The 16,261-nt window shown below is 43.2% G+C and overlaps 1 protein-coding gene across 1 annotated transcript; it reads left to right on the plus strand.

Moving 5' to 3' along the window:
- Positions 1 to 309: 309 nt before the first annotated feature.
- On the plus strand, positions 310 to 16,057 carry LOC147888152 (cytokinin hydroxylase-like). Its single transcript, XM_087393299.1, has 5 exons — positions 310 to 604; positions 5,043 to 5,275; positions 5,817 to 6,064; positions 15,010 to 15,382; positions 15,568 to 16,057. The coding sequence occupies exons 1-5, from the start codon at positions 310 to 312 to the stop codon at positions 16,000 to 16,002; spliced, it is 1,584 nt and encodes a 527-aa protein (XP_087249425.1). The 3' UTR covers positions 16,003 to 16,057.
- The last annotated feature ends 204 nt before the right edge of the window (positions 16,058 to 16,261 follow it).

Below are 16,261 nucleotides of genomic sequence, written 5' to 3' on the forward strand. Positions count from 1 at the left end.
AGTCCTGTAGGATCACTTTTGAAAATCGGGTGCAAAGTAGTCCAAAAAGGCCTTGAGGGTGGCACATGTGTGGAAGACAAGTGTGGCCTTTGTAGAGTCAACAGAAAAAACATTGGATCGTGCAAAGATCGAGTCCCTCAAGCACACCCCTTTCTCACAATGCTGCCACGTGGAATCCCAGCAACAATTGTGCTAGCAAGCAATGATCTTCTGGGATAATCCGCCGTCACGTTGATAAGTTGATAAACCTTCGTCTTCGTCGTCCTCTCCTGAATCCATTTCCTGCTCCTCCCAAGCTTCAATTCATCTATGGATCTCTCCCTTATCATCCCTTGGGTCTTCTTCTTCTTCTCTTCCTTCGCTTCTGCCTTCTTCTTACGTCAACTCTTCTTCTTGCTCGACTACTTTTGGTGGTCTCCCCGTCGTATGCGCCTCGCCATGCACTCCCAGGGTATCCTTGGTCCCCCTTCCCTCCCCATCCTCGGCAACCTCTTGGATATCGTTCGCATGCGGCAGGATAGCCCTTCCCTTCATGTCGGCTTTCCTCGCCATGACATCGTCGGCCTCCTTTTGCCGGATCTTTTTGCCTGGTCGAAACAGTATGGTACGTGAGAAATCTGTTGGACCCATTTCTATCCATTCCAGCAAGAAGGCCAACAGGAATACACAAGCGAAGGTTGACGTTGGCGATTCTGGAATGGACTATTCAGAAAACATTCTATAACAAGGCTCGTGTATTTTCAGTTGTCGCTCGATGATATGATCTTTTCTCGTTAAACACATGAAGTTCAGGATTACGTCCAAGACAAGACAGGAGACGACTTATTTCGGCTTAAGGCGATGGTCTTCCTTTTGCTATTGTTCGTGTCAGAGTCAAAGCAGTCCAATATTTGGGACAGCGTAGTATACCTTCTGTTTGTTGGCACTTATTTAGCCCTTTTAGCGTCAGCACAAATTCTACGTTCCTGAAGACACTAACTTCACCAAGCATTCCTTTCCTTTTCAATGGATTTAAGGAGGGTTTGCGGTCCTCATAAGGAATGGAATGAGAAAGGGATACCAAGAGGCCCTACTAGAGTATTCCTATGGGCAGGGTCTTCTAGCATTATCTTTTTCGGAAATTGATCAAGCTTGGCCTTGGATGGAGGTGCATGGTGGGTGGATCAATCGCCTAGGATGCCCAAAAGGGTGGGCGGCTGAAGAGAGGCACCTTTGGTGGGATCTAATTTAGCAAAATCTGACAAAAGGGAGGCATATCAATGAGGGAGAAGGCACCTTCAATTGTGGGCCAATGGATCTTATATCGATCCATGGTGGAGATGGAACATCAATTGAAGGGATGAGATTGAGGTGCATAATGGAGGGTGGAGAGAAATGGAGGGCTGCGATTGAAGCAAATTCTCCTTTGATCTTCTTCCTTGAATTCTCTTGCAAATCCGTCGATGAGACTAAAGCACTTCCTCCTTTGAGCTCACCTTGGGTGCACTAAGTGCCCTTCATTACAAAACAAAGAATGTACTCTATTACTCCACTCGGTCATTGGTTGGGAGGGGCGGGGGGCGGTTATATCATCCCCTGGCCTACCTGGACCCATATCCTCAAAGTCAAAATTTTGGCAGGTACTTGAGCAATGTGCCCTAGATGGAGAGGGCAAGGGTTGTTTGGGGTAGAGGGGGGAATCAGCATCGATGCTCTCACCGACTCAAAGTCTGCTTTAGGAGACGGCTCAGGTAAGTTCTTCCTCTCGACCCATGGGGTCCACGGCTTGGCATCCTCAAAGAACCCTTGTATGCGTGCTCAACATAACCTAATGGCCTTCTTGGCTGTGACAAAGATTCAAGATTGCTCGGTGGATGGCGCTTGGCTAGGCTTTAGTTTTCTTAGTTGATTCCCCAGATCAGTGTGAGGAGAAAAAGGTTGAGTATTTCAGCAAAGAAGAGGAGCTCGAGAATGTTCATCTATTGATAGCGAGGTTGGGTCCTCAATCTCCAAGATAATATCCAAGTCGTTGAAAGGTACAAGCCTTGTGCAGCAGATAATCCAGAATGGTAGCTTTTGTTGGTTTGGCCAGCTCATATGGATAGCTGAAAATTGAGCTACCTCCTCTTTTGATCTCATGCATCAGATCTTTGCATTGATTAAGGGTCCATATTTGATCCCTCTATCCTTTAATGGTATCCCATGGATCTACACCTTGGTCTAATAGTTGGGAGTGTCCTACCACAAATTAGAATGTATCGCTTGGATGGAGATCGAATCAATGGGTGGGAGTGAAGACATGGGCCTAAACTATAGGTTAGAATTTTCGATACCCATAAATGCTAAACGTCCCCATAGAAAGGAGCACTGAAAACACTGATTCGGAGCCTTTTTGAGACTCCAAAACTCCCCTAATGGCTTCACCGTTCCTACTTACAGACCTTGACAGATCTCTATTTTTTGTGCTTACCGCTTTGGTAGGGACATGAGAGATTTTATGCTTAACTAATAATATTCAAGTTCTGTAGTTCTCCTTTCTACATGCCATCTGATATGGTGACGTTGTGACGTTAAAGTTCCCTACCTTTTCTGAATGTTCTTCTTTAGAACACCAGGTGGAAAGCTAATGTAATGCGGTTGCTTTTGTAGGACATATCCAAAAATCCACGAGTAGCCAAGAAGCTGCATTGACAGCGAGTCATACAAGTCTTTGCCTTGGTTACTTATGAGACCAAATAAACAAAAAGAAAGAAGAAACCGAAGACAAAATACTACAGTTCTCAAACTATCGATTGTAGCAGGCTACGATAGGAACAAAGACATCCAATTCCTAAGTTGAGGCTCTACTTTTTTTGTATTCATTATTGGACACTTGGCCAAAGCTGGCACAGCCTTGCCTTGGTTGCAGAGGTCTCAAACCATGAGTCCGCATGAACCAAGTTTAAGAAGATATTTGTTAAACAGCTGTTGCCAAAAATTATCGTAACAGCCTAAAGTATGAACAAAGAGATGAATGCACGTACGAGTTCCTAGCTAGAAAAAACAACCACATTATAAATGGTGCTAATTGGCATACCCTTGATAATCTAGGGAACTAGGTTCAAGGAAGATACATCAATATTCAACTATAATCCATTAATCACTCTTCCTAACGTTCCACAAAATGGTATTAGCACTCGTTATTTTACCTGAACTCTCATTGTTTCCTCAAAAGAATGGAAAAACAATGACTTTTATTGGAAGGAGCTGCATCTTTCTGACAGCTCCAACTGGTCCATCCTTTCGGAAAGCATGCCTGTGCATCTTTCCCAAAATACACCCTCACTGACATGCCTTGGAGGGTTCTCCACTGGAAGCACGTTCAGTACCATGTTATATTTCTGAAGGAGCTGCAAACTGCTACAGTTCACATGGCCAAATCTGGCATGCCATAAATTGCCTAGCATTCACCCCATATACTCCAGAATTCCAAACAAAGAGTAGAAACTGAGTATTGCACAAGACTAACTCTTGAATCTGAATACCAACAATAGGTGAACAAGGAGATCTCTTCCTTGGCAAGACACTGCACAGGCTGAATGCAGAAGAGTAAAGAAGTCTTGATATGATCCCCCAAGACAGTTAGTATGCACACTGTTACGTGATGGAGTCAATGTCGAAGAGGGGGATGCAACCCCCTCATATGAAAGGGGGCGACCACCATCATCAGCTGACCAAGAGGTCCATCGATAAAAACATGACTGTGGGCTACTTTCTGCAGATCCAAGAAATGCAATCCCCTCCAATCAGGAAACCATAGCCTGATCTAGACCTCGTATCGGTACACCTACCCAATAAAAATGACAGTAACCAGTAAGAGTTACTCATGTTCCATATCTGATGCTGTATTCTTATGTGCATCTGATGTAACTCAGCCCTCCAGTGATTCTCTCTGGGCTGAGTAGAGAACTGGCTCATTAACTCATTGCAAATCTGATGTCAGGCAAAGCATTGCATCACTAGATCATGCTACCATTTGACTTCCGATACACAGTGATATCCACCATTAGGACATGCCGTCCCTGAATAACTTTCATTTGTCCTCATAGAATTGGATGATGGTCTGCATAGCTCCATGCTAAAGGCTGAAGAATCTCACCATCATATCTTTGCTATGGAATGAGATTGGTGCACCTCAATGCCAACGCAGAAATTAAGAAATCAGCATATGTGATTATAATATACATAAACCTGAGAGGATATGTTACTGAAGGTTGCAAAAGGTGACATAGTTCTTACCAGACCTGAGCACTGCGTATACTTTCTGCGTGGTTTAACTTACAATTGGGCACAAGGTAATGCATGCCAAGGAGTCATATAACCTGGACTGGATCTATCAAAACCCCATTTATTACTTGTACATTGATGCACAAGGTAGTTCCTGACATCAATTGTGAACCTCGCTGTGTTTCTCATTGCACCTTTTTCCTTGCAACAATGACTGTGATTATATCCACATAATGCTCTACCTTTCCACTTGATTGATGTCACTCAAACTGAGAGTCTAGCAGAATTTCTGGTAGGATCCAAACATTATATGGGACCTGCTCCACTTAGCTCCATGTCCGATGTATCATGTAAGTGGGATGAAAACCTAGCTTTAAGCCAGCATAAAAGAAATTGATACATCACTAGGAAGTTTTTCCGTATGCACTTGGTTGTAATACAGTGAAGAAGAGGTTTTACTACTTGTATAACTGCTATTTGGAACCTTTAATAACCGAGTCAACAGTATCTTATAAACGTCCAGAAGACTGGAGACCTTTTTATTGTCATCTCTGAGGGTGTTCCATTTTTCTGCAGTGTAGTTATGTAGGCTGAACCTTGGCTCCTTACTTCCCGAATAATCTATTTTCTGCAGCTGCCAATCAGGATCTCATGTGGTGGCTTGTGTCAAGTGTCTCTTGCAAGGGCATTAACACTCTCTCCCTCTCTCTCATTGAATCTTCAATAGCTTGTGCAACATTTAATATGTATGCTTTCATCACTTTAGCAGGGTCTGTGACACATATAGTTTTGTGCAGGGAAGAGATACTTAATTTGGTGGGGTCCAGAAGCATCACTTGTAGTGTCAGACACAAACTTGCTGAAAGAAATATTCTCTTCTAAGCAGGCACTGACATATGGAAAACCTTATCTAGCAGTGCAGAAGTTTATGGAACCTTTGATTGGACAAAGTGTAGTAACAGCAAATGGGGAAGATTGGGTGCATCAAAGAAAAATGGTTGGGCCTGCCTTTCAGTTTGAAAAGCTTCAGGTAATCATTCTTTCAATGTTTTGTTTGGGTGGACTCCATATAATATACCCCCCTGGATGTGTCGACGAGGAACCCTCTAGTTGAAGTTGAACTTATCATAATGCAAAACATCTTAGCTCCCCTCATATGAAGTTTAAAAATTATGAAATCCCCTCACTGATAAAACAATCTTCAAATGTGTTTTGGCTAGACTCTATAAAGTAGAACCCAATAGATGCATCAATGAGGACCCCTCTGGTTGAAATTGAACTTGTCAGAATGCAGGAGATCTTGCTCCCTTAGATTATATCAAGTAAAAGTTCAATAATTATCAAATGTTCTCACTGATAAAAGAATCTTCCCAAAAACAAAACAGTTATTTAGATTCTTGTACTCGTGAAATTCTGGGGATGCATATGCTGTGATTATTCTATTTCTGGAGCAAAATAATTGGTTGGCCTAATATAAAATCATAAAAATATTAACCCATACAAAATTGGCATGACGCATAAACAACAATAAAATACACAGAATTTGAACATAATCTCGTTCATTGCTTCAGGGGCTAGAAAAAACGATTATTCAGATCACAGAGGAAATGCTGAATGAATGGGAGCGGCTTGTGAAGGAGCAGAAGGGACAGGCAGAAGTGGAAATAGGAGAACCATTGACACAAGCAAGTTCAGATATCATTGCTCAAACGCAATTTGGAAGCAGCTATGAAAAAGGGAAAGACATCTTTCAGGACTTGGATTATCTGCGTGACTTTACTTTCCGCTATGGCCCTTATCTTATCATGCCGGGTAGCAGGTCCACAGATCCTAGCCCTTCTGAACCTCATATGGAGTATGATGGACAATACATCTAACTGATGGTTCTTTCAAACAAAGCAGGATAACTTCCGCTGTTTCAAAGAAAGCAAGCATAACTTCCGTTGTTTTAACAAAATATTTTTTATGCAGTAGGACAATCTAATACTTTATATAATATGTGCCCCTCCCAGGCTATATCATAGAGGTTTTTATATTCAGCAACTTAATCCACCACTAGGTCATATTCGAGTAGATCAGTCACAGACCCACCTATGACCCCCATATTAAGAGGACAAGGGGGCAGGATGCCTATATACAGTATGGGTATCCTGACCAGGGATGCGGTCCCACTCTTGTATACGAGGTTACATTACTTTTATTGAGGCCCATGAGGCCATTTGTTGGGCATGGTCCCTGTGAGGTGACCAGTTACAAAAGTCGAGATTGCACATAAAATAGCAATTCAAAAGGGGAGTTTCTTTATTCCAATATCAATCTTTTACTCAGAAATACTTCTCGTAGGAAGAGAGATGTACGGCCCTGCCACACCCATTCTCTACCTCCGATATCTCAATCACAATATCAATCTCAATCTCAATCACAGTTGGAGGTAGAATACGAATCTCAATCTCAATCTTGAAATCTTCTCCTCACCTCAATATCGATCTCAACCTCAACCCTGAAATTTGCGTCATTCACTTCGTTTCAAAATCCCTGAATGAAGCTTCTTCCAGAATTTGTGCAGAGAGAGAAACTGTTCTTCTTCATAAAACAATTATTTTTATGTGTGAATCCTAGCCTGATTTCTAGAAATAAAGCTATCACCTTGATTTAGCAAGTTCTTTTTCTCTCTTTTTCTTCCAAACATTGAAAAAATAGCCTTGTTCAAAGGCCCATATCTTGCCATCAGTACGGAATCTTGAAGCAATTAACAAGCCGAGTTTTAACTGAGATTCAATTTCTTACATGTTTGGTCTTCATCTCTTTGTGCCAAAACCCGCCGTCTTAGCCTCAAATCTGCATTTTAAAAATCGAGTATGGAAATCTGGGCAAAACAACCAGTGCAAAGTTCTTTTTCTTGATCTTTAGACCATCATTTGACCATCCAAACAATTAGACCATGTAAATCACAATGCATCAAAACTGTCTCCAACTCTCTCATACAAGATTTTTCCAAAATGAATTGTTTTTCCTTACATATTTGCCTTTAAAAAGGCCCAGTATCATTATAAAACCAAAACATAGAAACAAAATAGAATGCAATGAGCTAGGGCCTCACAGTCCCCAAGAGGAAGAGACCACAAAATTCTTTTAGAATGAAGTGTGTGCGAAAGAATGCAAGAAAGACAGAGAGAAAATGACACAATAGTGAGGCAATAGCAACTGTATATCTAGGAATACAACTCACGCTCAGGAGAGAGAATGCTCCAAGGGAATCCATAGGAAGACACCAAAGAGTGAAAGGGGGGGAGGAGCCTTTTATAGGCCCCCAGCTAGCCTGGTCTGCCAGCAGGGGCTGGCGATAAGGACCGACCAGCAGGTCAGCCCTAATCTGACCTACAGGTTGGCTGAGCCGACCTAACCAGGATCGAGTTAGACCGGTTGACCTGACCAATCATGCGTCCCATACTAGATGCAGTTTCTATCATTCTACTTCTCCTTGCGCCAATAAGTCCTATGGTCCATAGGCATTCCATCTCCCAGGAAAGCCATGAACTAAGTTCCTAGCTTATATTTATAAGACTAGCTCCCCCTATATTCAACATCCAAATCATATTTCGGGAGTTCTGCCTCAAATAGTTTGCTTCTCCATGAAGCCATGTTTTCTTGAATTATCCTTACTTTTCTTGGATCAACCTAGTCCACATGATCTAAACCTCATCAATGCTAGCTCTTGTCTCAACCTTAGGTTATTCCCCAACCCAGGTTAGACTATGTTCTAACTGTATTGGGTTAGCCTATTCTATTTCCAACCCCTAGGCTAAACTATCCATAAATCCTAAATCTAACTATATCTTAGCTTATTTGCCGATCCTAGGTAGGCCTTGGAAAATGTTGTTAGAGACGTAACATTCTTTCCCTTTTCTGATAGATTTATGTCCTCATACATCAGGTGGAAATGTCAACAAGAGATTTAATCCTTCGACATCCATTTAATGATTAACCTTCTCCTCATGAATTGGATCTCTTCAATAGTATTTGTAAAGCTAGGAGATCCTTTCAATACCCTTGAGGATATTATGAGAAGTATCAATTAAGAATCTGCTGAGAACATTTACAAATCTACTACATCCGTTGAGCCTCATAGAGCACAAATAAATGAGACTGACTACCAGTTGCATGTAAACTGCCATCAAACTTTTCAATGGTGTCATACTTACTGAGCTTGATGCCTTTCTCAAGAGGCCTTTCTCAAGAGACCTTTTCCATCTTAAACCTTTTCAAGAGACTCCTAGCATACTTTGTGCGTGACATGTACAATATCCCTTCCTTGGTTTGCCAAACTTCAATGCCCAAACAGTAGTGCAATAAACCCAAATATATCATATCAAAAGTGTGAGACAGCATAGATTGCACTTCAGCAATTTTCTCGTCTCTATCATCAGTGAGTATAATATCATCCGCATAGAGAATGACGATGATCAAATCCAAATTTTCATGCCGAATATACAGCTTTGGCTCGGTGTGAGTATTGAACAATAAAACTGATGTATCTTATGATACTGCGGACGTAGTACTTGCTTGAGGCTTGAGCCCATAAAATGCTTTCTTAAGCTTGCACCCCTTGTGCTCTTGTTTGACTATAAATCCTTGGGGTTGACACAGAAAGTAAGTACAAACACATGGGTTATATATGAAACCCAGATATGAAAAATAACATAGACTAGCATAATTAAGGTAAGTCTAGCCTACATAAACACATCATTGTAATATTATTACAGGCCATGTGTCTTCCTTGTGACCTCTAGTGCTCGGGGTTGAGCTGATAGCTCTACGGTTGAGCTGATCAAAGAAGTCATTTGATTCCTCACACTTGTACTTTACTTTTTTTACATCATGCTCTAAAAGCCTTTACAATTTTCATTATGAAGCCCATTGCAACATCCTGAAAATTCCAAGACCAACCCATACAAAAGGAATCTCTCCATGAAACCCCATGTACAATGAGCACTCAGCACTCATGCATGCTTCTAGCTCTGGCCTCTTCTCTCACTCTCCTACTCTGTGTTCCTCCTTTCTTTACACGCGTTTCCTCATCTTCTTCTCATGTGTCTTCACCCACTCACTCTCACCTAATCGTGGTCATAGAGGAATTCTCTGATTGACCGTCGCTCCACCACTCTTTTGATGCTTAGCCTCTCCTCCTCTTCAATGTGTTTTGCATGTTGATCAACAAACTTACAATCCTTGCACTTGACTTCAAGGGCATGAACGTTTTGACCTCCATGTGCATCCGACTCCAAGATGGACCTATTGGCCTCAAATGCCATCTCTCTCTCTCTCTCTCTCTCTCTCTCTCTGTAGAATGAACAAGATCGAAATACTTGCAGAATCTCGAATCAAACCAGGCAACCAGAATCTCAAATACAAATGCTAAATGCTGTAGAAGATGCCAACCAGATCAGCGCAATACATGAGTTATTGGCAATTCAGCTACAAAAATACAGATCTCAGATTCAAATGCAAAACGTTGTGGAAGATGCCAAAACCAATGCTGGTATTGAGGTAGAATGCTTGAAATAATCTGGCAAGACTTCATTGATACTCTGAACAGCAGAAAAAGGCAGAGAGAAATGATGTGTACCCCCAGACGTATGATGTTTACTCCGAAGAAATACCTTGCAGTAATATGTCACTATATGCCAAGTTCTACAAGTCAATGAGAAAGCAAATATATGAGGTTATAATACAGCTGCAGAATGAAAACACAGCACTGATGCAAGAAGCCAAACATATGCAAGATAAAATGCATGAGATACATCAGAAAATGATTGAGATGCAAAAGAAAATGGAGACACGGTATGCCAAACCCAATAGCATGGAACAGAAAATGGGACAGCATATGCATGGACAAATTATGCTGAAAGAGAAAGGACAAATGCCAACTCCACCAGAGGCACCAAAGCAGGACATCATTAACACTATCGATGATCTGGTCAAGAACAAATTGGATGAGATAGCTTCTACGATGCAAGAACAAAAGGAAAAAGCTCTCAACATAGTAACATACGAATTGTGGGAATAAAAGAGAGTGAGGATAAGGACATAGAGAAAGTCATCACCCAAGTTTTCAAAAAACAATGCACTTATCATCCACCAAATGGCAAGAAGCCTTCTGAGTAGGCAGGAAAGGAGAAAAACCAAGGCAAATAATCGTGAAGTTTCAAGACACTCAATCCCGCCTCAAAGTACTTAGCCACAAACATTACTTGAAGGGACACTCCATCTGGATTAATGAGGACCTTACACAGAGCCAATATGCCCAAAAGCTCAAGGAGTTGGAAAAAAACACAAAACCAAAAAAGGAAGGTAAACATGCATACATACAAGATGGTAAGGCTGTCATTACAGAAAAGATCAAGGAGAGAGGGAAACAAGCATAGGGACTCGAGACCCTCAAGATCAAAGTATGGAACTTAGGAGGATGGACTATGGACAAAGTCATTGCACTGGAAGAGGATCTAGCTGAGGCAGACATACATGTAATTTTGGAGACATGGGAGCATGAAGGGAGCACATCCCCAGAAATTGAAGGATTCATAAAAATATCAATCTGAAATGCAAAAACACATATAGGCGGACGAGGATTTGGTGGGATAGCATGCTACATAAGAATGGCATCGGGAAAAACAGCCAAGGTTGTAAAGGAAGACCCATATAAACAATACATGTGGCTGGATATCATAGCAAAGGAGGGGAATATCAAAATGGCAGCGTGTTATTTTGCACCTCCACAATCAAGCCATATACAAAAACAATAGCAACATATCCCTAGAGGACCTCCTCATGCATTTAGGTGAGGAGGAAAACCGTCCCAAGAGATGCTGACGGAAGGAGATGCTGAAATCCGGCGAACTGCGGGCGCAATAAACCCCGGAGTCTGGCTGAATTCAATGCAGGCTGCAGTGTACGGAATCCTGCAGCAACCCGTACCATACGGTACCCTCCTGCTGACCGTACAGGTGACGCAACTGTACGGATGGCTGACGTGGCTTTACGGCTGCTGACGCAATCTGTACGGACGTTGACGCAGTCCGTACAGTTGCGTCACCTGTACGGTCAGCAGGAGGGTACCGTACGGTATGGGTTGCTGCAGGATTCCGTACGGTGGCTGACGCAAGCGGTACGGCGATGACACAGGCTGTACGGCAGCCTGTCGCCGGCTGTCCCGAATCCCGATGGCGTAGTCATGTCGTAGGGCAAAGAGGGCTCCTCGCAAGGCTATGGCTGAGGTTGGAACCTTGTCCAACTATATAGGGAACAGGGCAGCCTAATTAGGAAGCCCTGCTTCCAAAAACGTCTCCCCCTCCCAGCTTTGGAGGGTGGTGCTTTTTCGAAAAAAGCAACACCTCCCTCAGGGTGGCCGCACCCTGTTCCAGCCCCTTGCGCCTCTCCCTGCCCTGGCCGAAAATCCTTCCGCGCACAATCACAGCCTCCATCTCTGCGTTTTCGACCCCCACGCAGCCCCGATCAGCCTCAAACTGCTCGCCTTGCCACTTAGCTACACTTTCGCCTCCCCTTCCTTCACCTCTGCTCTCTCCCTGCCACGTGCATCCCTTTCTCACATCAACCCTTCAGTAAATTCGAAACACTCTCCTTCTTCCTTCTACCTTTTCCCTACATCCTGTCCACCCCTGATAACCCATGAACCAACCAGAATTTGCAGCAGCAAATTTCGAATTTTAGGGCATACCTGGAGGAAGAAATCGTCCAAAGTATTCGCATCAGAAATTCCTACCTCAGGAGCTGGCTCTGATACCAACTGACACGTCCCAGCATTCCTGAAACCTCTGATCTGCAAAACAAACACACACCACGTGAGAAATTGAGCAGGCTGCTCACCACCCAACCATGACATCTACGGGATGTGATCCCGAATCACGAGATGTCCCCTCCGAGCCACGAGCTGAGCTACTGGCACGAACTCCCAATTAGATCCAAACCAGCCAGGTGTCCCATACCACCAGGTGGCGCTGTGAAGCCCTAGATCTGCCACTGGGCCTTGGGCTACGCTAAGATGCAGGCGCGCGTCCGTGACTCAATCTAGGATCAGACCTAGCACATGGGAACGAAACTTGCTCCCATCGGCTCACTGAGAACTGAACCTCTGGGCCCCTTTTATAGACTCGGGCCCCAAGCGCCAAAAATAGCGAAGACCTATAAATAGTTCGTACCCTTGCCACTCAACCCCAGAATCAAGCCTGCCTAGCTCTAAGCCTCCCCATGCTACCTGAGCTAGTCCTGTGTACATAGTACACGTCAGATACCAATCCGTGCACATGACACAGGGACTCCCTTCCAAATGTGACATCCACCTGTTAATTACGTGTGCAGATGACCATCACCTTTGACTTGTCTATATTAACCTGCATTCCGGAGTGTTTGCAAAACTCTCTCAGTGCAATCTAGAAGTGCTTGTAGGCTCTCCCTGTTCTTTGTGAAGAATACCACATCATTTGCATATATAAGCATTAACAAAGCATATCCTGCAATTTGCACACCTCCTTTGCTATGTATTCTCATCCACTCTTCCAATTCATTGATAAAAAGACCGAATAGTGTCGGTGATAGGGGGCATCCTTGTTTAACCCCTATGTCACTCCTTATTACAACTTTCCTCTTGGAACATGATCCGCTGTGCTAACTCAGCTAGAACCTTCTCATAGAGTTGGTATGTGGCTTCTCTGAGTTCTTGAGGGACGTTAAGCTTTTCCAATCTTTCCCATAGCCCCTTTTGCAGTATTGTGTCGAAGGCTTTCTTGAAATCTATGAAACAGCAGTAGACAACCTCTTTCCTACCTTTGACTCCTTCAGTTGCAGCCCGTATGGCAACCAAATGATCAACTATAGAGTGCTTGGGGCGAAACCTTGCCTGGGATGGCGCCCTCACTCCTTCTTCCAACCATTTGCTGATTTTCTGCTCAAGGATAGTGCAATATAACTTTGCCGTTAGGCTGCTTACCATGGTTGTTCGATAATTATTTGCCATCGTGCTATCCCCCCCTTATGGATCGGTATAATTCTGCTTATCTGCGACTCTAAACCCTTCCTCTAGAGACATGCTCATAAGCCTCGTAAGCACTTTCTTTGTTTTCTTCCCTCCCCATGTTAACATCTCTGCTACTAGCCCTTGTGTGTCTGGAGCTTTCCCATTAGCTAGCTTTTTCTGACGACTTCCCATGCCTTCTTCCGTCATGACTCCCATCTGTTGCTTTGACGGTATACTTGTGGCTGATCTTTTCTTCCCCTTCTCTTTCATAGAGGCTTTTGACAAATCGTATCATGTCTTCCCATTGTGCTTTCCTCTCTGGGGGTTTGTTGCCATGTAGTTTCTGGAAAAACTTTTTGGGATTTTGTTTCAAACTCTTGAAGTGTTTGCTCTTGAGATATATCCTCTTCTTGTGTCTTACTATCTGTCTATATGTTCGAGCTTTGTCCTCCTCTGTTGCATTTGCTGTTTTCCAGGCTCTATTTGTGTCCTTGCAGTCCTGGTCGTACCAATGATTACATGGCATCCCTGTACTTCTCCCCTTGCTTTTAGAGAATCATTTTTGTACTAATAACAATACCATATATATTATGTATTTGCTCATCTCTTGACATGTTGAGGGCATTGGCCTTTGTGCCATCGCCGCCTCAATCTCCTTTTCATAAATATGTGCTTTTTTGTAGTCCATTCTTAGCTTGGGATGTGTAATTATTTTCTGTTTTTTCCCCACAGCATTGCTTGTTCCCTTAATGCCTATAGACATTGCTCTGTGGTCCGACTCGAGAGACTCATCCTCAATCTTGACGTACTCAATCGTGTGCTTTGCATGTGAGTTTGTGATCACATAATCAACTACACTTGAACCTTGAGCTGTTTTGCATGTATACCCTCTTGTGTTTTGAAAATTTGTTGTGCCATTACGTAGTTGTAGCCCAAAGCATCTACACAATGTGAGGAGTTTCCTTCCCATATGAGTGATTTCCCTAGCATCATTTTATGTCCTTTTTCATCCTCTTTTTTCTTCATTATCTTCTTCTATTTCATCCATCCATATTGGGTCTCTTCCCTCTATTGTTTTGATGCCTTGCATTGATCCTGTTCGTGCATTGAAGTCTCCTGCAAGAATAATTGTACTTTCTTTAGAGAACCTGGCTATTAGTGGGTACCATCCTAAGAGTATCCTTAGCATATGAGCAAACTCCAGATGATTAATAAAGAACAAAATAATCCATTTATTTATGCCATGCATCTAATGAGCAAACTCAAGTGAATTAATAAACAATAGAAAAATCATTGTATTTTTCAACGTGCAGCCTCCACCTCCTTTCATCATGCTGCCTTCTTTCTCCTTGCCAATTAGTCCCTCTTCATCCTGCTATCTCTTGAGATGATCCGCTCCAGCACTCACACACGTTCACTGTGCTTTTGTTCTACCCTTCAGTTTCAGTTTCCAACAGATCTTGAGGCTTGCTAACACCCTGTAACTCGTTGTATAGCCTGTAACTCGTTGTATAGCTTTGCCTTTCTTGACTCACGATATAGTTCTGAATATCTAGACTGCAGCACATACTCACTGTAACACAACTCATCCTTGGCATTCCTGTTTATCAATTGCATATGAGCAGGTTTTTGTGAAATGGCTATTTTGTTTTTTTGGGTAGCTCAAAACCTTACACATTGCTATTTCCATGGCCAAAAGTCTGCAGAGCTCTAAAAGATGAGCTTTTGTACAGGTTTATCCCCTTGCCTTCTTTCAGAGAGATGAGTAAGGTTCAAAAGCGGGTGGACAACTCTATCCGTCAGCTTATTCAAGAACGAATGGACAGCACACATAAATCACATAAAGCAGACCTGCTGACTCTGATTTTAGAACAAAATGGGAGACCTGCAGTGGATGGAATGAAACCACAGCTCAGTGTTCAGCAGATTGTTGATACGTGCAAGACAGTTTTCTTTGCTGGGCAGGACACAACTGCAAAGCTATTAATTTGGATGATCCTTTTGTTGGCTGAACATCCGTTGTGGCAAGAGCGTGCTCGGGCTGAAGTACTTGAGATTTGCGAGGGGAAACCTCCAAGAACAGTCTGTCTTCCAAAAATGAGAACGGTAAATGTTACATAGAGATGTTTCTTTCATGTCATAGCGGTATCACTTTCCTCTTCTGATCATGCATGATAATAGACTATAGTTGAAGATTATAGAAACTTCTGTAGGTTACAAGTCCTATTGTTTAAATGCGACTTCTCCCCGAGGATTTGACACAGCAGCAATGCTCCGATTGTGTGTTGCAGCTGGACATGATTGTCTGTGAAACTCTACGCCTGTATCCTCCAGTAGTTGTTAATGCAAGAGCCGCCGTCAAAGATGTTACACTGGGCGATATTCACTTACCCAAAGGCATGTCTATCACGATTCCAATTTTGTCTATTCATCATGATAAAGAGCTGTGGGGTGATGATGCGAGCGAGTTCAACCCAGGACGTTTTGCAGAGGGATTGGGGAAAGCCTGCAGGAGCCCGTTCGGGTACATTCCCTTCTCTTCCGGCCCACGCAACTGTATTGGGCAAAACCTTGCATTGACGGAGGCAAAACTCATGCTAGCTATGGTTTTGCAACGATTCAAGCTATGCGCTTCTCCTAATTACCGCCACTCGCCAACGTCGGAACTCACCCTCCGACCTCGCTATGGGGCTCCCGTCATTCTCGAGAGGGTTCATCTATCTTAATGGCAAACAATCAGATGTAAGAGTAGCTTCATCCATCTCCGATAAATATGCCGTCTTTAAACTAATTAATTTCGAGAAATATCGCTCTCCCTCTTTCCACTGCCCTCCCTTTCCTCTCCCGCTCGCCCTCTCCTCTCCTCTCCTCTCCTCCGTCACCCTCCTCCGCTCAGGGCTGCCTCTCTCCCCTCCTCTCTGCTCTCTTCCCTCACCCTCCTCCACCTCTGTCGCCTCCTTGCCTAATCTCCTAGCCTCTCTCTCG

The sequence above is a fragment of the Dipteris shenzhenensis genome, chromosome 22 (assembly GCF_047967505.1).
Source record: "Dipteris shenzhenensis isolate YYH24624 ecotype China chromosome 22, Dip_SZ_1.0, whole genome shotgun sequence".
NCBI lineage: Eukaryota > Viridiplantae > Streptophyta > Polypodiopsida > Gleicheniales > Dipteridaceae > Dipteris > Dipteris shenzhenensis.

Bases quoted from the DNA above. Each gene is read 5' to 3' on its own strand.
- LOC147888152 (XM_087393299.1), top strand. From the start codon at position 310: ATGGATCTCTCCCTTATCATCCCTTGGGTCTTCTTCTTCTTCTCTTCC. The intron at 605-5,042 runs GTACGTGAGAAA...AGTTTTGTGCAG, and splicing joins TGCCTGGTCGAAACAGTATG to GGAAGAGATACTTAATTTGG. The intron at 6,065-15,009 runs GTCCACAGATCC...GCTTTTGTACAG, and splicing joins CTTATCATGCCGGGTAGCAG to GTTTATCCCCTTGCCTTCTT.